Source organism: Cavia porcellus, unplaced genomic scaffold (genome assembly GCF_034190915.1).
Source record: "Cavia porcellus strain 051 isolate PalLab524CR breed Dunkin Hartley unplaced genomic scaffold, mCavPor4.1 scaffold_8, whole genome shotgun sequence".
NCBI classification, from domain to species: Eukaryota; Metazoa; Chordata; class Mammalia; order Rodentia; family Caviidae; genus Cavia; species Cavia porcellus.
In genome coordinates this window covers 13,229,202-13,250,775 of record NW_026947491.1, presented here as the reverse complement: position 1 = coordinate 13,250,775, position 21,574 = coordinate 13,229,202, and the positions used below count along the sequence as shown (strand labels likewise).

The 21,574-nt window shown below is 47.2% G+C and overlaps 1 protein-coding gene across 2 annotated transcripts in view; it reads right to left on the bottom strand.

The window, feature by feature from the left end:
- Trappc12 (trafficking protein particle complex subunit 12) overlaps positions 1-21,574 on the bottom strand; it is a 36,916-nt gene that overhangs the window by 15,145 nt on the left and 197 nt on the right. For both annotated transcript variants that reach the window (XM_003464933.5, XM_005001507.4), the window contains exons 2-3: positions 18,373-19,610; positions 10,988-11,104 (exon numbers count right to left, since the gene is read on the bottom strand). In XM_003464933.5, the coding sequence (XP_003464981.2) occupies positions 10,988-11,104; positions 18,373-19,610 (1,355 nt within the window). The remainder of the gene's footprint in view (positions 1-10,987; positions 11,105-18,372; positions 19,611-21,574) is intronic.

The following is a 21,574-nucleotide window of genomic DNA, read 5'->3' as shown; positions in this document are numbered from 1 at the left end:
GCTCAGTTCCTGGCGACGTGGAGCTGAGAATCCTAAGAAAGGTTAACAGCTGGATGTGCAGGGCTGACACTGAGGAGATGCAGGCAGGGCCAGTGCAGAGCAGAGAAAGGAGGTGCCATGAAATGGTCCAGGGGACTTTAGTGAGAGCCGGCTGGACGGAGACAGGGGCCAAAGCCAGCTGGAATGATCCTTGGGAGAACTAGGAGCAACCATGGGGTCAGAAGCCCAGAGAAGCCTGGGAGCTGCCAAGCTGTGAAGGGCGGAAAGAGGAGGCTAGGGCTGGGAAGGTCTGGGGGGTGTGCTTTCCTCCAGATCCAGAGTGTGGAGAAGCAGCACAGGAAGGATGGGAGGAAGGGCAGAAGAAAGGCAGAAGGGCTAATGTGGGGGTGTGGCAGCAGACAGATGGTTCAGGATGGAGACAGTGATGTGAGGCCCCCACACTGGACATTGCGTCCAGCAGGTCTGGGTGCTGGTGTGGGCAGGTGGGGCTTTAGTCCTCCAGGCTTGGCTGCAGGCTGGACCTGCTAGGAACCCAGGCTGCCAACTAGGGTTTGTCTGCAGTGAAAGAATGAAACTGCAAGTGGTTTGGGGTGGTAATGGGAGCTCTTTTGACCCTCTGAGTCATGGGAACCATGATGGGTAAAGAAAGTGAAAGAGTCAGGTGTTGGTGCACAGGGAGGACGATTAGTGGGCTGGGGTCCAACACAAACAGGCTGGCGTGGGACCCCGTGGGACAGAGCAGTGGCTGGGGAGGGCAAAGGTAAGAAGGGGCTCACAAGACGAGCTGGGGGTGATCACAGGGCCTTGGGAATGGGCCTGGAAGAAGTGGTCAGTCCCATGGGAGACTGGGGAGACTGAGGGTCCCGGTGCTGGCCAGGTATCCCCACCCAGAAGTTACTAAGCAAGGGCAGAAGTGAGAGAGCTACCAGCTGGATGCTCATTAGCCATTACTGGCTATAGCTAACACAGCCTATGGACACGGGGCAGGCTGGCTGTGGGGATGGAAGCATGTGCACACCCGCACATACATGGGGAGGATGTCAGCCCAGGACAGAGCCCTGTTGGCTGCTCACTGGTGAGGGTAGACAGGCGCTGTCCTTAGTGTGGGGGACAAGGGAGGAGCAGCAGGCCAGGCGATGGCGCTTTGGGGCCACCACCATCCTGTCATTTCTCACACTGGCCACTGTGGTCCTGCAGCATAGGTGCCTCGGCAGTGATAGCTGTGCTCATGTCATGCCCCGCAGCTGCTGCAGAGGTGCAGAAGATGGGCGTGGAGGGGAAAGCAAGCCACTGTGAATGGTGGAGTGCTCTCGCCTGCAGCCTCGTGGTTATCTTTAAACACATACTGGTGCACGTCCTCCCTTTCCTCAGCGCTTTCTTGGGGCCTTGAGCCTGTCCTTTGAAGGTGATTTTTAGTGACCCAGAAGACAGCAAAACCAAGGCGTGCATCCTTTGCAATGTTAGCCCCCTTGGGGTATCTGAAAAGGCGCCTGCTTTGTAAAAACCAGAGCTGATCGCTACCAGGACAGCACTTGGCGGGGCTGCAGGCACCCTGGACCAACCCAGGACCCCCTCCCAGGGTGCTGTCCAGGAGCTCCAGGTCAAGGTTTCTAGGATGGCACCACACTGTGACATCACCCCTGTGTCCCTTACAGGAGACGGTAAACCCAGACCCCCATGAATTTGCACTCAAGGATCCAACTTCCAGAGATGATGAGGCAAAGTGGGGCCTTCTGCAAAGCTCTCTGAGATGGGGTATGTGGCAGGGAGACAAAAGGAGTCCACCACAGATGAAATTTCAGCCACAAAAGTTATAAGGAGGAATGGTTAACACTACAAGGTGGGCTGGCACTGGGGAAGCTGAGGCAGGATGATCACCACCAGGCGTCTGAGGCCAGCCTAATCTGTGCCATGAGATTAACTCCTCTCCCTGATCCCAGATATTGCCTGGTTTTCTCCTGGACGCCCCTTGGGAGCAGAGACAGACAACTGCTCCCCTGTGTGTCAAGGATAAACACTGCTCGGTACACAGCAGGCACATACTCAAGAGTGCAGTACAGTCTGGCCTATTTTCCTTATTACTATATGGGTCTCATCTGTGGGCAGAACCCACTGGGCCCTTTCCTCACCTCCTCTGTGTGAAGTGCACCCTAAACGCCCCCTGTCCTGTGAGCACTGCTGAGGGCTAAAGTAAAGTTCAGGCCCAGGGAGTACAATTACATCAATTATTCAAAATAGCTTCAATGCCCAAGTCTGTCGCTGGCCACTCCAGAGCTAGACATGATGGCGCAGTTACACTGTGAAGTCACCTGTCATACCTTCAACCCTGCCATTCCTCCACCCAGAAACCCGAGCTCATCCCAGGACGAAACCGTCCATCCACTCTTCCTTCCCTGGCAAAGCCCCCCTCCAGAGATGGGAGAAGAACCTTGGATAATGGCTGTCAGGGGCTCCCCGAAAGATGAACATGACCCAATAGAATCTGACTCCTGAGCATTTCATTTCATGCAGGGCTAAGGCTGGCAGTGACAGATTAGAAAAAAAAGGTCTAAAAGTGTCCCTCGGGGGCCAGAAAGGATGCAGTGGTTAAAAGCTGCCTCACCCATCCTGCAGAGAGGCGAGGCCAGGCCTGGATTTCTAAGTCTCTTTTAACTAAAACTGCATCCTGTGCCTCCTTCAGGTGAGCCCCTTGGGGCAGGAAGGCTATGTGGAGCACTGCTCTTTAATTTCTGCAGGTATTTCTTCCCTGTAGCTCTTTGCATGCACAGACATTCAAAGAACTGTAAAGTAGATGATAAATTCACAGGATAACAAGACAGTAAAAAAAATAAAATAGTGCCACATCACATTAGTAATCAAAGATATGAAATCAGTTTTTTAAAAAAAGGCAAATGCCTTTGTTAACCTAAGAAATTAGGAAAAAAATTTTTAAAAGTTCACACTCATGGCTGGGCATGGTGGTGCATGCCTGTGATCCCAGTACTCAGGATGCTGAGGCAGGAAGATCACTGTGAGTTTGCGCATGGCTACACAGTGAGTTCAAGGCCAGCCTGCATTACATCCTGACACCCTGTCTCAAAAAACTAAAAAGTTAAAACTCAGGGCAGACAAAGAGATAATTAGGTAAACACACACAGGCTGTTGATAAATGTCAACTGGAATAATGTTTTTGAAAATTAGTGTGGGTAGTGAGATCCTCAAATATGGTCATAGTCTTTGGCATAGTAATTTGTCTCCTAAGATTTATGTCAAAGAAAGAATCACCTTTGCAGAAAAGAAATCTATACAAGATCGATCCTGCTAAGATTTTCTAACAGCTTCAGATTAGACAGTTATTAAAATGTTTTAATTTAAAATCCTTAATATGGGAAAATGTTAGTCCTGTATGCAAATATAATAAAAAGTAAAAAGCAAAACAATAAGCATTGTGTGGAGTTTGTGTGCAGTATGTATGGAAATACACATCATTCGTTTCTCCCCGTGTATTGTGGGGTATGTATGAATACATGCACATACATGAACATGCACATACACTGAGATGTTAAAGAAGACAGTTCTACAGATCATTTTTACCCCTGTTTTTTCTGAAGAAGAACATGGCATTTGTAAGATCAGGAGTGGAGAGGTCCGTGAATGAAAGGACCAGCCACACACCCATGGGGCCAGCTTCTACTTCCGGGCCTTTTGGAAACCAGACACGCTCATGTCCTTCTCTGTGTGACTGCAATGGTACATGGGGACCATACCACCTCTGTGCCCAGGACAGCGTGAAACCTGCAGGAAAAACCTCACCTGCTGAAAGACAGCACTTTTAAAGCCAAGTACAAAAGGTACAAGTCACTATTAAACATGACAGCTAGAGGAAAACATTCCCCTGAAAAACATCAGGACTTAGACCTCCTGATCTGTAGAGTTAAGCAAGCACAGACTGAAAATACTTAACAGTGTTTACACTGAACAAGGACTTACTCTCTTATAATTCCTAAACATTACAGAAAACAACAATTTACAGTGCTCCTACTGCATGAGCTATCGTAAGTAATCAAGAGGTGATTTAAAGTACATGGGAGTGGAAAGAATGGTTATTATCAAGAAATCAATCAATAACAAACACTGGTGGGGCTGTGGGGGAAAAGAAGCCTTCTCCACTGCTGGTGGGAATGCAGACTTGTGCGACCACTGTGGAAATCAGTGTGGAGATTCCACAAAAAACTAAAGTTGGAGGTTATATCTGACCCAGCTACCTCACTTCTTGGTATCTTCCCGAAAGAATTATACCTCAGCGATATATGCATACCCATGTTTATAGTAGCACAGTTTGTAACAGCTAAATCTTGGAAACAGTTCAAGTGCCTCCCAACTGATGAGTGGATAAAGAAGTGCTTCTGAAGCCAGGTGCAGCATGCCTGTAATCCCAGCACTCAGGAGGCTGAGGCAGGAGGTTAATTGCAAATTTGAGACCAGACTTGGCTACTAAGTGAGTTCAAGGCCAGCCTCAACTACATAGAAAAACCCTGTCTCAAAAAGACAAAAGCAAAACAAAAAACAACAGTACCTGTTTTATACAATGGAGTCTTACTCTTCCATAAAGAATGGTAAGCTTGAGACATTTCTAGGTAGGTAAATAGATGCACCTTGAGACCACACTCTTTTTTTTTTTTTTGGTACCAGGGATCAAACTCAAGACCTCACCCTTGCCAGCCAGGCGCTTACGCCATTGAGCTAAATCCCCAGGCCAAAACTTTTTTTTTGGGGGGGGGTGTGTACCGGAAATCGAACTCATCACATCTCGATTGCCAGGCAGGCATTTGTGCCACTGAGCTAAATCCCCAGCCCATACTCTTAAGTGAAATAAACCAGACTCACGTGTAAATACCTCATTGTTTCTCTGCTGTCAGAAATCAAAAGTGTAGATAAAGGATCAAAATGTATAACAGATATTGGGAAATGGGAAGAAAATGTTGAAATGAGAAGGGAAATGGGAGAGTGGAGGAAAGGAAAGAAGGCCAATTTTAAAAAGGAGAATAGAAGGAAAAATGGAACCAAACTTTTGTAAATTAGGAGAGGAAGAGGAGTTGAAGAGAGGGGAGGGAAATGGGGTAAAAAAGAAAGAATATCATGTACAGGTACAAACTCCCTATGATGAATGTGATCATTATGTATATTCGAAATGTACAAAGAAAATTTTTAAAAAATGCAAAGGAAATAAGAAAAAGTTAAAAAAACAAACAAACAAGTATATGGGAGGATGTGTGTGAGTTTTATACAAATACCACAGCACTTTGCTGGGTGTACTTGTGTATGCCTGTAGTCCCAGCACTCCTAAGACTGAGGCAGGAGGATCACTGTGAGTTCAAGGCCAACCTGGGCTACATAGCAAGACCCTGTCCAAAAAACAAGAAACAAACCAAAAAAACAAAAACCAGCAAACTTCACAAATACTACAGTGCTCCACAAGGACCTGAATACCCAGATTCCAGCATCCTTAGTGGGGTCCAACTTAAGGTAAGGGGTCCCCCATCGGCCTTTCCTTTATGCCTGGCTGGTCCTGCAGAGCCCACTGTGTCATCTACCTGACAGACCCAAGGAAGAGTTTGTGTAGGTGCAAAAACACATAGATTAGAAATTTATTTATAGATACAAATGCACTTTTGAAGCAAATAACAAATGGGACAGAAAAGGCTCCCTTTCTCATTTTCTACTCACTATGCTACACAACCACCATAACAAAGCATTTTAAATGTGTAATATTTTCCAGCAGTGTGCAAAAATGAAATGGTTTATAAATGATTAAAAATCATAAAATGAAGCACGTAGAAGCCTTCAGCTTTTGTTCTGATTTCATACGCTAAGATGTGTCTTCTGGATCTCAAACTAGATCCCTGCTATTAACAAAGGAAGCAAAAACCAGCCATCTTAATGATCCACTTTTTAAAGTCAGTGAAAATCTCCGAAACAGTGGCTTCTGAGATTGCACGCAGAAATGTTTATGCTCTTATTATCTCTCCCCATATAACTTCCTCACAGGTAACTCACTGCAAAAGATTTACTTGGATACTTGCCACTATTGACTAATTCTGCACGATTAGGCCAAGCCATTTTCTGATTAATATTGATCAGCCTGTAAATGACATGCACTCCTGCCTAAAGACAGGCGCACTAACCCAAGAGCCAATTTTCCAGGAGTCAGGACATCCTGGTTCCTTGCGACAGTAACACAGGAATAGCTGGCAGGTGTCTGGGGGCCTTTGTCCCAAGTTTCTTAACTCTGGCCTGGAGGTTGCCCGGGGACATAAAGCTTCCGCCAAGGACCAGAAGGGGATGGTCCCCAGGGCAGTTCAGGACCCAGGTGACTGAATCCTGAGTTGCCAATTGCTAATTCAGATTTGGATGATAAGCTTCAGAGCCAGTCCAGCCAGTAGGCAAATGGGAAGATGGGAGTGATTCTCCACCTACCATAATTTTAAAAACAAAATTTAAGAGAACACATTGTTGTTACTGTTAGAAAAGTTTACCACTTCCGGTTTACACTGCTCCCCCCCCCCCCAATAATATCTTTTCTTGGCAAAAGACTACAAAATTATCACCTGCTGCTGGTATCTCAGACATCGCCAGGGTTAGGAATACTTTCGTTCGCATCAAGGAGATCAAACAAGACCCTAAAAAATTCTCCTATCCGAGGGCGGCTCTGCCATAGGCACTCCAGGGACAAGCGGGACACGAAGACAGTCCAAGGAAGCAAAGAAGCAGCAAGGCATGATGACACTCCGGGCCCGCCCCAGAGAGGCCCAGCCAGAGGGCAGCGGAGGGCTGCAGCTCACAGCAGGGAAGGACAGGTGTGTCCTTCCTCAGTCACCTTCCTCAGTGCAGGACACTTGCCATTTGAAGGTGAGAGGTTCAGTCTGGCTCTCTTCTCAGATCAGCATGGGCTGGCTCCAAAGAAGCAAAGTCAGAGGGGCCTGGCAGAACACAGCTGCTCACAGCAAACAGGAAGGAAAGACAAGAGAGGGGTGGGGGAGAAGATAAACCCCTCCAGGCCACACCCCCTGCACCTCCTCCAATCAACATCCAAAGGCGCCTGCGCATGCGGCTCTGGGAAACTGTGTGGTAACTATAAAGGAGAATCCAGGGCCAGCACTACCTAAAGTGTGGCAAGCAGGGTTTTCCTGAGCGTCAGTCATGGCTAAGCCAGCTTCTGCCTGTCTGCAAACATTAATAAAAAGCTGGTATGCTAGGCGGTCCTGCGCAATTTGCTTTTATGCTCAACGCTGCTTTTGAAATTTATCCATATTGATGACTGTGGCTCTCCCTCATTTATTTCAATTGCTCCAAATTATTTAATTGACTGTATAGAAAATAATTTTTCTTTTTTCTGCTATGGTTTCTAGTAACATTTTTGCTAATATGAATAATATGGAATGAATATATATATATATATGTATATATATATATTTTTTAGTTTTTTGATACAGGGTCTCAGGCTGGTCTTGAATTCACTATATAACCCTTGCTGGCCTCAAACTTGTGGCAATCCTCTTGCCTCAGCCTATTGGGTTGCTGTGATTAAGACATACTCCACCAGCCCCTGCCAAACCTTCTTGAACATGCCTTTTTACACCTATGTACAAGAGTTCCTTTAAGATAATATTGGAAGTGGGGCTGTGGGATCCAAGGTTATACAAAGCATTCATTGTATCAGTTATTGTTAAAATCACCTGACATAGGAGTTAATTCGCATTCCCACCAACAGGGCGCGCTGCTAACTGACACTGCCAACATGACACTGGCACTTTTTTATCCACTTTTGGATCCCAAGTGACTGTGAACAGGTTTTCCACATTTACCAGCCTGTCCAGCTCTGGGAACTGCTTTTTTCTATCTTTTGTAAGTTTTCTATGGGGCAAATTTTGGGAGGAATTGAACTCAAGACCTAGCACTGTGCGGATGAGTTATATCCCAGCCAGGAACAATTTCTTTTTTTTTATTAATTTGAGAAGTTCTTTGTATCCCAGATACAACCTTTTGTCACTTATGGGTACTTTAAACATTTTTCCTGTCACTTTTTAAATGAGTCAGGCGTGATGGAGCACACCTGTGATCCCCACACTCGGGGGCTGAGACAGGAGGATCACTGTGGGTGCCAGGCCTGCCTGGGCTGTAGGTGAGACCCTGTCTCAAAAACCAATAAAAAAGAAAAGCCTCTGCGACCTATTTTGTATTGAATTTTAAAAATCTGATTTAGAGGTCTATTTTCCTCGTTTTATTACTCAGTTAAATCAGCCTCAGCTTATTGATTTGCTCATCCTTGCCTAACCTGTAATTCCCACACTGGTCCACACGAGTGCGTGTCTCCACCGCTGTTCTTTCTCCGGCCTGATGGGGGCGGTGTGGCGACAGAGAGGCCTTCAGCCCGCGGCTGCGCATGTGTGCAATCGCAGCTTTCACGTCCCGCTTTGTCAGCTCCTGGGCGACCTCGGCGCGATGACATGTCCCTGGAGTGTGTGTGTGTGTGGAGTGGGGGTGCTGATCTGCTGCCTTGGGCAGCGGTCTCCTGACTCTGGCCTGTCGGAGGAGTCAGGATGCTGCATGACCTTCCAGCCCCAGGGCCGCGGGGTGGAGGACATCACTCATCCTGAGACAGCTGTCAGTCTCCAGGCCCCGTGCTGCCTGCTGCTAGAAGGGCTGGCTCCCTGCTTTCTCAGTGCGCTCTGTGTTGCTTTCCTCGGGCTATTTCCCCGTCTCGTTCCCTCCCCACGCCGCTGTGCTCCATGTTCAATGCCAGGTGTCAGCAATGTTTGTTCACTTTTAAAATTAGGGCTTAAAGTATGCCGCAGGGAACACTAAGCTTGGGGGAATCTCATAAAACCCTTGTAATAACTGCATAGGACATGTGCAATTCTGATCAAGTGGCCCATGAGGAAAACATCTAAATTTAAGTAATATCTAAACTTAAATGAATATTAGTTTTTTCCTGTTTTGTTTTGATTTTGTTTTTTGAATCAGGGTCTTGCTTTGTAGTTCAAGCTGGCCCTGAACTCATCATGTTGCGGAGGCTGGCCTTTAACTCAAGCTTCCGGCCTCAGCCTCCTGAGGAGCCAGGACTACAGGTGTAGGCCAACATTCCTGGCTGTTCCCCTACTCTTTAGAAAAACAAAAGACCTCTGTATTTTTCCTTCCTAAAGCTTTTTAATTGCAGGAATAGTTACAGAATCTCTTTAGTAAAAGAAACTTTATGAGACATTTGACTGACATTCACTAAAAGTTAAGGTTAATTGTTAAGTGTACAATGTCTGCCATCTGCCTGAGCATGTGACTCTTATTTACCGTTCTGAGGACACTTGCTCCCATGAGGGACAAAAGATGCTACAGAAAGGCAGTCTGGGAGGTCCGGTGTCTCCTGTGTGTCTCTGACTGGATCTGCACTCACCCCAGGTTAGTGAGTAAAGAGCCCTGTGTGTGTTGCTGGTGACAACTGAGCGATATCCCATGTGTGGTGAGGGGAGCAGAGGGGAGGGACAAAGTACCTGGGGGTTATATGAAGCTCTGGAGTGCTTTACCCCACTCCGTGCCCAGGGCTCCTAACAGAGCCTGAGATGCTCACAGTTAGAGAAATGGACCATGGGATACTGCTGTCCAAATGGGGACCAGATTTGGCCAGGCAGAGGAAAGGCAGTTCAGGTTGTGCCAAGGGCCAGGAGTTGCAGGGGGCAGCCTGGTTCCCTCACACAGGAGGGCTTTTCACGGAGGTTGGAAGCCATGAAGCTGCACATACTGAAAGGATGTCATGATTGACTCAAGGAGAATTATGCACTGTGCTTTATGTGACTGGTAAAGACCAGGACCCACTCCCACCCTGTGGTCTGGCTCAGGACTCTGCCTCTCAAACATTCCTAATTTCTAGTAGCAAAAGGAATCTCGGGCACCTAACTTGCAAATCCTGAGCTATGGACAGAGCTGGTATACTATATAAAGGACAAGGGTCATCATATTCCGAGTCTTACAAGATATGTATGCAAGTTAGTCACTTGGCTGTCACTGCTGTGCACAAAAACTCACCTTGCTTAAGCAGAGATGAGCCAGGACTTCTCTCAAATAACTTAGAAATTTGTTCTCTGTCAGATTTGAGATCACAGGCTAAGCTCTGCTTCTTATCCAACATGAGCTACAAAGCTGAATGCTCTATAAGTCTCTGAACCTCTTGACTATTAGATGCTCAGGAATGGAAACCTATTCCAAATAGGTGAAACCCAGAGGTAAGTAAGAAAGAACTGTGTACAACTGAGAAAGGCTAGGTGGGGACTCCTGGACTTCTTGTTCTTAGAGTGCTGCATTTTTCAAATCCCACTGAGTGTGCTCAGAAGGTATAGAGCCAGCTCTGCATCCACACCAGGCACAGCTGAGTGATCAGGAGGAGCTGGCCTTGGGAAGCCAACTTGGTCTGAGATGTGGCTGTCACTTGAGGACACCCAGTTACTGGAAAAGTGTATTAGGATTTATGGGTGAAGCCCATGTGGTAAACTTCAGGTCCTTTTTCCCTCGATAATCTAGAAGTGCAACCCAACACTACAAAGGGTGTCTTTTAGGTTATGAATTCAGTGGCAGCGTGGTGATCCAGTATTAGGGACAATACAGATCTCTCCCCAGAGTCTGACAAAGTTGAAAAAAATGCTTTGGAGTTGACCTATTCAATTAGGAACCTTCTACATCAAATGGAAAAAATGGAGTCTATTGTAAAAAGAACATATAATCATTGTTTTTATTACATTTGATGGGCTGCTACTAGTATGAGCTGCTACTAGTCATTTGATTTAAAAAACTGGTTTTTTAATTAACTGGTCTTAAAATGATCAATGTGTTAATATAAAGCCTTTTACTGTCCAGGGCTGGACTCTAAGCCAACGCTATGCGATTGACACGGAAGTACTTCTGGTAATAGTTTCAGGGTGATTAACTTCTGGGGCAGGTCCTGTCAGAGGGCGCTACTTACGATGAGCTGCCTCAGCCCCACGAAAGACTGCTCCACCGAGCTGGCCGTCAGCACCTGCCTCTTGGCTGCAGCCTTCTCGCCCAGGAATCGAAGCATCAGGTCTTTGACAGCATCTCCCTGGGAAGAGTGCAACAGTGTTACCAAGACTGCACCAGAAGCGGGATGGCAGGATGGCTCCACGGCTCTTTATCCAGGGGAAGAGATGGTGAGTCACCCCCCAGTGCCAGGCTCCTGGCAGGAGCGAAACCAGGCTGTGAGGAGCTTCTGGGGATTTTCTCCGGAGGCTCCAGGGAGCAGGATGTGATGCTCTGAGGGGCAGTGGCTTGCCACCCAGAAGGCAACCGAGCAGTAGCCTTGCAAAGAAAGCTGCCCAAGTCGCTCCCGCACCCCGTGTGGGCCTGGATCAACACTGCAGGAAGCTCCAGAGGGCTGATGGAACTGTTGTCATCTTCCTCTGCGCTAGGTCCCAACCGGGCTCTGGCCTTGCAGTTTGTCACATGCATTTCCCTCTGCACTAGGCCACCCCCACCTGCTAACCTGGTACCTCATGTGTGACACCTGCTTCAGAGGGAAGCCACTGAAGGACAGGGGTAGGGAGGAAGGGTGCATTCCTGGGATCTGTGTGGCCTAGGAGAGACGCACCAGACCTGGGATGACCAGGAACCATCTGGAAGCTGGAGAAAAGCACTGGACAGGACACAGCAGGCAGCCCTGGAGATGAGTGCCTGGGAGCCTGCAATGGTCATTCTGAGCTGGAAGTCACCATATAAAATGCCACATGGGACGTGCTATGAAATGCACAGGTCTCAGTACCAGGGTCAGGGAGCGCAGCCAGCCTGCCGGACACAGGCCCCCTATGGTTGGCACCCACCAGGGTCCCATGCCACAGCTACGAATACCACAAAGACCAGCACAGCCCAATGTGCCCCCCCACTCCCTGGCACACGCTCTGGGGATCCAGTGGGCCAGGCTGACCCAGCATGGCTTCATAGCTGCTGAGAAAGGGACACAAACTTCAACGGGACCAAAGATCTGTGGGTAACTGAAGAGAAACCTAAACTGGGCCACTCTCAGGAGGGTGACAGGGGCTGGATCCCCCCATGTCAGCTGGACTGCACTTTCCTGTCATCCTCCCACTCTTGGAGGAAAAGAAAGCGCAGAAGCAGGTCTCCTTGCAGACGAGGTTACTGGAATCTTCTGCAGCTTTTCAGATGGTGACACTTTGAAGAAAGCAGCAGCTAGAACAGGTAAGCAAGAGAGGCGGCCAAAGTGCGCCTGGGTCTGTTGATACCTTCCATGGGGCAGAGTCACAGCCCACCGCAGGAGGATAGGCTGGCTCCAGGTGAGGAGCTATTTGTACCCTGGGGTGCTGAACCTGGCAGAAAATGGCCAAGCTCTGCATCTCCCCCATCACCCCCAGCCAATCCATCTATGGGCAGCGATTTTGTAATTTCTGCTTTCAGAGAGTGAAGTGAGACATTTCAGGTGTCAGAGCCACAGAAAGCAGCTAAGCAATTGAGGATAATTAAAGGGCTCCACAAACATGCAACTTGTATTAGACAATTTCTGCAGATGTAGACCCAGAGATCTAGGCAAAAAGCAGGATCACACCCTGATTCCGAGGACGGAGGACCAACTGGATTCTTCCATTCCAGCGTCACCCTTGACAGGACAGACCAGACCACACCAAAGTAAACTTTGTCCAGTTAGGCAACATCTTAGCCACTGTAGGATGTGTTGGGGGTAAGAGCGTTTGCACAAAGACCAAAGATGGAGAGCCTGAAGATGTGACCATACCTCTGAAAGAAATGCTCCTCCTCTGGATTCAGCAGTCATGGCATGTGGGCTGAAGGGATTGTGCACTGCACATTCCTATGGCTGCTGGGGTGAGGGCTGGAAGCTTTCCCCCAGTATTACAAATGTCCCCCAAATCCGTAGAGGTGAGGATTTGTTTTGGGAAGGAGACTGGATTGCAGCAGGCGCTACACTAATCAGTGAATCATCCCACAGAGGAATCCACAACTGATCTGCTCTTGGGAGGTGGGGTCTGATGGAGAGTGGGTCACTGGGGAGGTGGCCTGGAAGGGTGTGACTCCCTCCCTCCCTCTCCCTCTGCTTCCTGTCCCCTATACTGTGAGCATCCCCGCTCTGCAAGACCCATGCTATCCTGCCTTGGAGCCAGCTGATCATGGACTGAAACCTTTGCAAACACTAAGCCGAAGCAAACCTTTCCTCCTTTGAGCTGTGGGTGTCTGGTATTGTGTGTCACTGAGGAGAAAGCGGGGAAGACAGATTTTTTTGGTACCAAGAAGTGGTATCACCCTGGCCACGTGCTTCAGGAGCCTTTGGAACTGGTTTCTGGGAAGAGTTTGGAAAGGTTTGGAGATGCAGGCATAAGAAGCATCCCCGCAATACTGTAAGATGAGTTGCTTTTATTCCTTGCTAAGTCTTAATATTTCTCATTTACCTTTTTTTGGAGAGCATGGTAATAGGAATTGAATCCCAGGTCTTTACGGTAAGCTACATTCCCACCACCCCTTTAAAAAATTTTTCTTTTCACTTTGAGACAGGGTCTTGCTAAGTTGCCCAGGCTGGCCTTGAATTTACAGTCCCCTTGCGTCAGCCTCCTGGGTAGCTGAGATGATAGGCTTGCACCACCATGATTGGCTTCATTTACTTCCTTGAGAAGAATAAATGCCATCTGTGACTAAATCAGTTAAAGAAGCACACATTCTCTCGATGATGCACTATAGCAGGATGAGGTTTTATAAATTTGCCATTAAGGCCTCTAATTTAACTTAAGAATGCCATTATAGTCACTTAATAAAGAAGCAGTTAAAAATTTAATCCCATAAATTAGAGAGAGGCTAATTAGATATTAGTAACAATTTGGGGAAAAAACAAACAAGTGTTATAGGAAGCTAACCTAGAACAACACTAACTGTGAGAGGGTGGAACCTGAAGTAGCTGATAGATGATTAACATCTCAAAAATCTGCTGTGTACAAAGCCAGGTGCATCCCTGTAATCCTAGCACTTGAGAGGCTGAAGCAGGAGGATCACCGTGAGTCCAAGGCCAGCTTCAACTATGTAGCAAAACCCTGGCTCAAAAAAAAAAAAAAAAAAATCCAACAGAAAAACTCATTACAGAAATGCTAAAGCCCATCAGCAAAGAAACACTGGTGTAAAGTTTAGAGGTCTTTCTTTGCTACCCTGGCAATGAAAAGTTTCCAGAAGAATCTTAGGTAACTGAAGAGATGACGCAGGGCCAATGCCTAGCACATCTGTTCCTTGTGTAAGGTAAAGAGAAGAAAAGACTGCTTGAGAAACAGTCTTAGTTCAGATTCTACTTGCCACGAAGTCTCCAAAACAAGCACTATTTGCAGAGGTGTGGAAGACCTGGCTCACACCTTAGAGCAGGGAAAAGGACGTGGCTCCTGGCTGGCTGTGGGCAAGGGGTCCATGAGCATGGAGGGTGTGGCTGCAGGACACAGCCCCAGGGCCCCTGGAACCAGGAGCAGGAAGCAGCTAAAGCTTTAACCAAGGATGATGCATCCCAGGGTGCACTGTGGGCAGGATGCAGGAGTCTCTAGCTGCTGCAGCATTTGGATTAATCTATATTGTGTTTCTCAACTTGAGAAGGATCTATATTTTGTAACTTTTTTTGGTACCGGCGATCGAACTCACAACCTAGCTTACCAGGCAGGCCCGTAGGCCACTGAGCTAAACCCCTAGCCCAGGACCTATATTTTGGGCAGCTTTTTTAAAAAAAATTGTATGATAAGCCCAGTGGGGTGGTACACACCTGTGATTCTAGAATTCATGAGGCTGGGCATGAGGCGGGAAGATCATTGCTAGTTTGAGGCTGGCTTAGGCTGCATAGTGAGTTCAAGGCCAACCTAGAATACAAGAGACTGTATCTCAAAAATCCCAAGAGTGTGATAATACCCAGCCACTCTAGGATAGACAGCGTTATCAGGCCTGCCCACTAAATGTCCTGGGCCAAGCCCTGCATGGTTCCCCAGGTACACTGCTGGGAACCAAGCCATGAACACCCCATGGGAACTTCTGGATTCCTGTGCTCTGTTCCCAGCAGAGGGCAAGGCCAGGGGAAAAGAGTGGAGTTTGAAAAGGGATCTAAAGCTGGGCCCAGGAATGTTGCAGGAACTTAGCAACAGACAGTGCAAGAACCCTGAGAAAACCAGCTTGGAGGTACAGGGTCAGGCAGGGAGCAAACGGGTACTGCTTCAGTAACTAAGTACATCACACCCTATGCATCCAAAGGCCCCGGAATCCAGGGTCTGTAATTGGAATTTATCAAAAAGACTGCAAGATTAAATCCTGCTTAGTGCATCAGACTTGAGAGGGTGGAAATGGATGAGGCCAACAATGCCCAAGGAATCCTCTGAAGAGGAAAGTTAAGTGCATGAATATTCTGGAGGATGAATACGTAATAAAATATTCAAAATCCAGATGCCTCCAGGCTTATAGGTCTATTATTTGCAAACCAACTTACCTCAGGGGCCTCACTGTCCCTTTCCCAGTCCATTCAGCATTCACAAGGCTCCCAGGCTGTCACCTCAATGACAAGAGTCACATTCCTGCCCTGGGCTTCCTGACTCACAGAGCTGCTGAGAAATGAGGCGGAAACTCTATGGAGAAGGCTGTAGCTCTCTTTTAGGATCCAGAAGACAGACTCGCACAGGATGGGGAGCAAGTAACTGGGAGCTGCGCCGCCCCGCCTCTGGGGCCCCAGGAACGTGGGATCCTATCTGCAGTCCAGTGCAGCCGCAGGCCAAGACCAGTGCATAAGTGAGTTAATCTGATGCATACATTAGCAAACATTTTAAAGGACTGTGCCTGCTACCTGCTATGCACTGATCATCTGACTTCCGAATTTAACAAGACAGTATGAGCCTCATTCCACATGCTGCTTTAACATCTCTTGAAAAATATTTTATTCTTTTAACGAAGTTTTAGGTTTACGGCCAAACTGAGCAGAGGTTGTAAAGGCATTCCCTACATCTCCTGTCCCCCAGAGCCTTTTTTGTGTTACCAACATCCCCCACCACACCTGTGACAAGGGCAAACCTCTCTTGATACCGTAATCCTCACCGAAGTCCACAGCTGATGTCGGAATTAACTCCGGTTGTGTACTGGGTAGGTTGGGTTGAATGAATTCAGATACACATCTACTAGTACAGTACAACACATGATAATTCACTGACCAAGAGATCCTCTGTTCCCTCTTTTCATCTGTCCTTCTCCCAAAGTCCTGGCATCTTTTCCAGTGCCCACAAAAATCCTCCAAGTTCATGACTGGAGAACTTAAATATATTCAGCTTCCAAATAATAAGCTTGGAGATTATTTCAGATTGCTTGCAATTATAAACCATACTCTGACGAAATCCCAATAGCTGGCTATTGGCTATTTGTGTATGAGTGTGACTATTTCCTGAAAGTGCCTTCTTGGGGGTAAATTTCTGGCCCACAGGATGTGCACATTTTGATGTGTTTTAAACCTTAAAAATATTTAGCTAGGTGAGGTGGCACATGCCTGTAATCCCAGCACTAGGGCCTGAGGTACAAGGGTACCCATCCTGGGTGAGTCTGAGGCAAGCCTGGGACCTTGTCTCAAAACACAAACCAGAACAAAACTTTTATTTAACCATTTCTGGTTCCATTAGGGCTGCCCTAGATCTTCCCATACTAAAAATACAATAAATAATTATAAATCAAACTAACTAGACAGAAAATGGAAATACATTTGTGTATTACCATTTAGCATATATATTTGCATATTTTTGTGATTGCTTATTTTTTGGGCCGTTCCCATTTTATCCGTGGGGTCTTGCTAAGGTTTGGATATAGTTTAAGTGCACCTCCTGATGAGCAGGAGACAGAAATTTGTGCTCTAGGAGAGGAGCTTGTGGACTTGTTCTGAGCCAGTAAGAAAAGAAGCCCTGAAGGCATTTCAAAACCCTTGGAGGCCTGGCTTCCTATCAGGGGCCCAAGAGGTCTAGAAGGCAAATTAGTTTCTGGGCTGGACACCCAGGAACGCCTCTGTGACAGGGCCTGGCAGTGTCTAGGTGGTGCTGGGGTTTGCAGGTATGCAGAACCATGAGCTAGGCGGTCACGGCAGCTTCCACCAAGACTTTTAAAAAAACTCGTAGGAAGCCGGACAGAGGCCACCGGTCCGCTGGGCAGGCTCTGCATTGGGAGAATGTCTACGGGGGTCATGGAGCACAGGGCTCTGGGGAAGGAGAGCTACCATGGTGTGAAAGGCCAGCCTGGCAAGGCTGTGGGCATCAGGCGTGGAGCCAGGGAGAGCAGCCATGTGACCTGCAAGCAGCAGTACAACTGCAGGGCGGCTGAGCCTCAAATCTCAGGGCCACCTCAGCCACACGGTGCACAGACCTGGCTGGATCTTTAGGACTTAACATTGGCCCTGCCAGATTTCAGTCTTGTTTGATTTTGCTTCCCTGTTTCTCTCTTTTGGGGTAGGGATGCTATGATGTTTCTGTCCCACCACTGTATTTTATTTACTACATTTTTTTCTTTGGAGCTGAGTCTCCTTACGTAGTTCAGGCTGGCCTCAAACTGTAAGTGATCCTCCTGCCTCAAGAGTCAGGAGCACTGGGTTCACAGGCGTGCGCCACACTGCTTGACTCCACCACTGTATTTCGGAAGTGGGTGACTGCTGGGAGCAGTGGTGCACAGGCCAAGGCAAGAGGATCACTGTGAGTTTCTTTACAAGCACAAGTATTCTTTACAAGCCTCAAGTATTTCATCATAGTAATGGAAAACTGATACTATTAAAAATCCTCCACATCACATGTGTTTTGTGTAAATACAAACAGGTTTTCTGTATTAAACAAATGAATTTATCATGTAATAAAGTTCAAATATCAAAAATAAATTGATCACATAAAGTGTACAGGTAAGTCAGAGAATCAGGACATACTGAACTACTTGCTAGTTTTTCTGTGAGTCTAGGTAGTACTTTAAATTCACTATAGTACTAGAGAAATCAAAGGAATTCCTAATAACCTAGAGATAAAACACAGACTCTCACAAGGTTGGGTGGCAAACACCTTATAATCCCAGCACTCAAGAAACTGAAGCAGGCGGATCACTGCTAGATGAAGGCCAATTTGAACTACATAGCAAGACTGCAGCTGAAAACTAAAACAAACCAAACTCCAAACACCCAAACCCAAACAAATAAACACACAAACAAACAAACAAACAAACAAAATGAAACAGAAATCTCAGGGGGCGAAAATCAGAATCTTGGGAATCCTAGAGTAAAGATTTTTTCCACCTTTTGAAAGCCATTATATATATTTTATAGAAATGCGAATACAGAGACATTTGCTGTCTTACCTGAATGTTGTCAAACTTGAGGCCTGGCATGGTGAGGTTGTCCTTGTCTACAAACACAGTGCTGTACTGTTGGGTTGCTACTGAGATAAGGACATCTCTGGTCCCCTGGCTGGGAAGCCAGGCATCATTCCTTCGGTCCATTTCACTCATGCTCAAGGCTGTGGCAAACGGGTCATCACTCCCTGCAAACACTGTTTGTATCTGTGCAAATGGTTTCGGAGACTCGGGGATTTCTAGAGAAGCTGCGGAAACCCCCAATTCTGATCTTTCCATCTGTGCAGAGTAAGACGGGTTGGCCGAATCGGGGGACATTTCTCCCACAGGTGTAGTGTGGGAAGACAGCTCTCCTGGAACTGGGGTGCCTGCATTGGGGTTACTGACAGAGATGAAGGTAGAGGTGGTGAAGGAATCAAAGAAGTCCGAGGCCAAGGAGTTGGTGTTGATCGTATCTCCAAAGAATTTACTCAGGCTGGGGCTGGGCTGGACCACCTGCGGAGGGGTCTTTGAGGATGTCTCACTTGCGCTGCTGAAGCTTGGGGACTTCACCATCTGGGACTCAAAGCCATCCTGTAGGAACAGCGGAGGCTGCGTTGGAGTTGGACTGGCCTGGCTGAAGATGGTGCACACAGGCACTGGCTCGTCTCTGGAAGAGGACTGACTGGAAGACACGTCGGATGCCTGCTTTTCCAGGGGGGCTTTTTCCTCCCTGGACACCATGTCCCCTGCGCTGGCATCATCAAAGGCAGGGAGCCCCTTAGCTTCCTCCTGGGTGGAGTCTTCTTTCAAAGACGCTCTGCTGTCTGATGTCATGTCCGACACGTCTTGGGGGGTGTCGTCTGCATCCGTTTCACTGTCGTGACTCAGAACATCCATCTCTTCTTTGCCTGCGACACCGTCCAGTCTGTGATCAGCGGTGCTTCGTAGAGGCTCCGCAACGTCCCGCAAACAGCCAAGCTCACCCCCATCGTCTTCGCTGTTATTGGGGGAGTCCGAGATAAACACGCTCTCCATCATGTGCTCGCTAAGCTTATCTGGGAGGTGGCTGGAGTCTTCTGAGATGGTCTCATTCTCCTCAGACCCAAACTCATCTCCACCAAGATCAATGGTTTCCTCGCGATACAGAAGCTGACCCTCTTCCTCTCGAGGAACCTGAGGAGCCTTGCTCTCAGCTCCTGTCCGGGGAAAGGGAGCTGTCTCGGTCACAGCCTGCTCACTACTTGTCTCCTCCTCCATGTTGCCTGAAACAAAGACAATCACAGATCCCCCTTATCAGCAGGCTATGTCAGGTAATAAGCTACTTTATCTTGCTTTTGACTTACAGAGTTATTGTTGGGCTTGCTGGTGTCTGTCATCCTAGCACTGGGGAGGCTGAGGCAGCAGGATCTCAACAAAAATGAAATGTTTTTATTGCTTACACAAATGGCTCAAAATTTGTAAACTTTGTTTTCCACTTTTAATTTAAATTGTGGCAAAATACATATAAAATTTACCCATTACTGTTTGTTTGTTTTACTTGTTTTTGAGGCAGGGTCTCACTGTGCAGCCCAGGCTGGCCTTGAACTCACTGTGTTGCCCAGGCTGGCCTCGTGATCCTCCTGCTTCAGTTTCCCAAGTGCTGAGATTACAGGTGTGCACCATCACACCATGTTTCCACTTCAGCCATTTTTAAGTGTACTGTTTACTTTTTTTTTTTTTTTTTTTGGTAGCAGGGATCAAACTCACAACCTCATACTTGCCAGGCAGGTGCTTGTGCTGCTGAGCTAAATACCCATGGTTTATATTAGTTGTTTTTAAGTGTACTGTTGAGGCATGGTAGTATATGCTCATTACTGTGCAATCAATCTGCAAGCTTTTCATTTTGCAAAACTAAATTTCTACACTCATAACTCCCCTTACAGCCATCCCCAAGCAACCACTATTCTACTTTTTATTTCTGTAAATTTCACTAGCTACCTCATATAAGTGGAATTGTACAATATTTGTCCTTCTGTAGTGTGCATATTTTATTAGCATAATGACCTCAAGGCTTATCCATGTCATAGCAATGTTAGAATGTTTCCTTTTACAGATGAATAATATTCCCTTGCAGCCAGGCACGGTGGTGCATGTCTATGATCCCAGGAGGCTCAGGCAAGAAGAGATGATTGCAAGTTCAAGGCCTGTTTCAGCTACATAGTGAATTCAAGGCCTGAACTGCAGAGTGAGACCCTGTCTCGAAAAATTAAAAATAAATATCCTGTTGTATGTGCATAGCACCTTCTGTGTATCTACTGACCTATTAATGGACATTTGAGTTGCTTCCACTTTTAACTGTTGGAAATAGTGCTGCTATGAGCATGGATGCACAACTATCTCTCTGAGATCTTGTTTTCAACTATTTTGTGTACCCAGAAGAGGAATTTCTGGACCATATGGGAACTCTAGTTTTATTTTTTTTGTAGAGATTACAAGTTTTTCACAGCAGCAAGCCATTTAACATTCCTATCGCAGATATATCTCAGTGGTTGGTGTCTGCTTGGCATGTGTAAGGTCCTGAGTTTGCTTCCTGGTACCCACAACAACAACAACAACAACAACAACAGTAACAACAACACATTCCTACTAAGGAGTATGTCACAAGTGGCCCAGTCCTTTACATTCTCACCCACACCTGCTATTTTTTTGGTTTTATTGTTCTTTAAACTGACACCCATTTTAATATGGAGTTGGGATTGTAGCTCTTAAACACTACTTTTTCTTTAAGATTCGGCTGATGTCCCTCTCTTCCATGAGGTCCTCCCCAAGTTGCTTCAACTTGCTGTCATCTCTCACCAGAGCTTATAACACTGTCTGCGATTACTGGGAACTCGAGACACTGCTAACAGCACGCACAAAAGTGACACAGTAAGAACAGCAGCGAACCAGGTGACACTTCGGGCACCTCCTTTGTGCCTGGTCATGTAGTATAGGTGCATCGACACCTGGTCCTGAGCTACAGCTGCTAGGATGCTCCTCAAGGGTACAGGTCGAGGTATGCACCTTGAGATCAAACCACACAGCGGGCTTAGCGAACGCGCTGGGATCAGCTAAGGCCAACTGCTAGCCAGCCCTGGCGAAGGAGGGCACAGAAGGCGACAGAGACAGGACTGAAAAAGACCCGGCGTCTACGGAAAGGGCCCCGGTTGGCGGCTCCAGGATGGCACTACCCAACCCCTCCTGACAA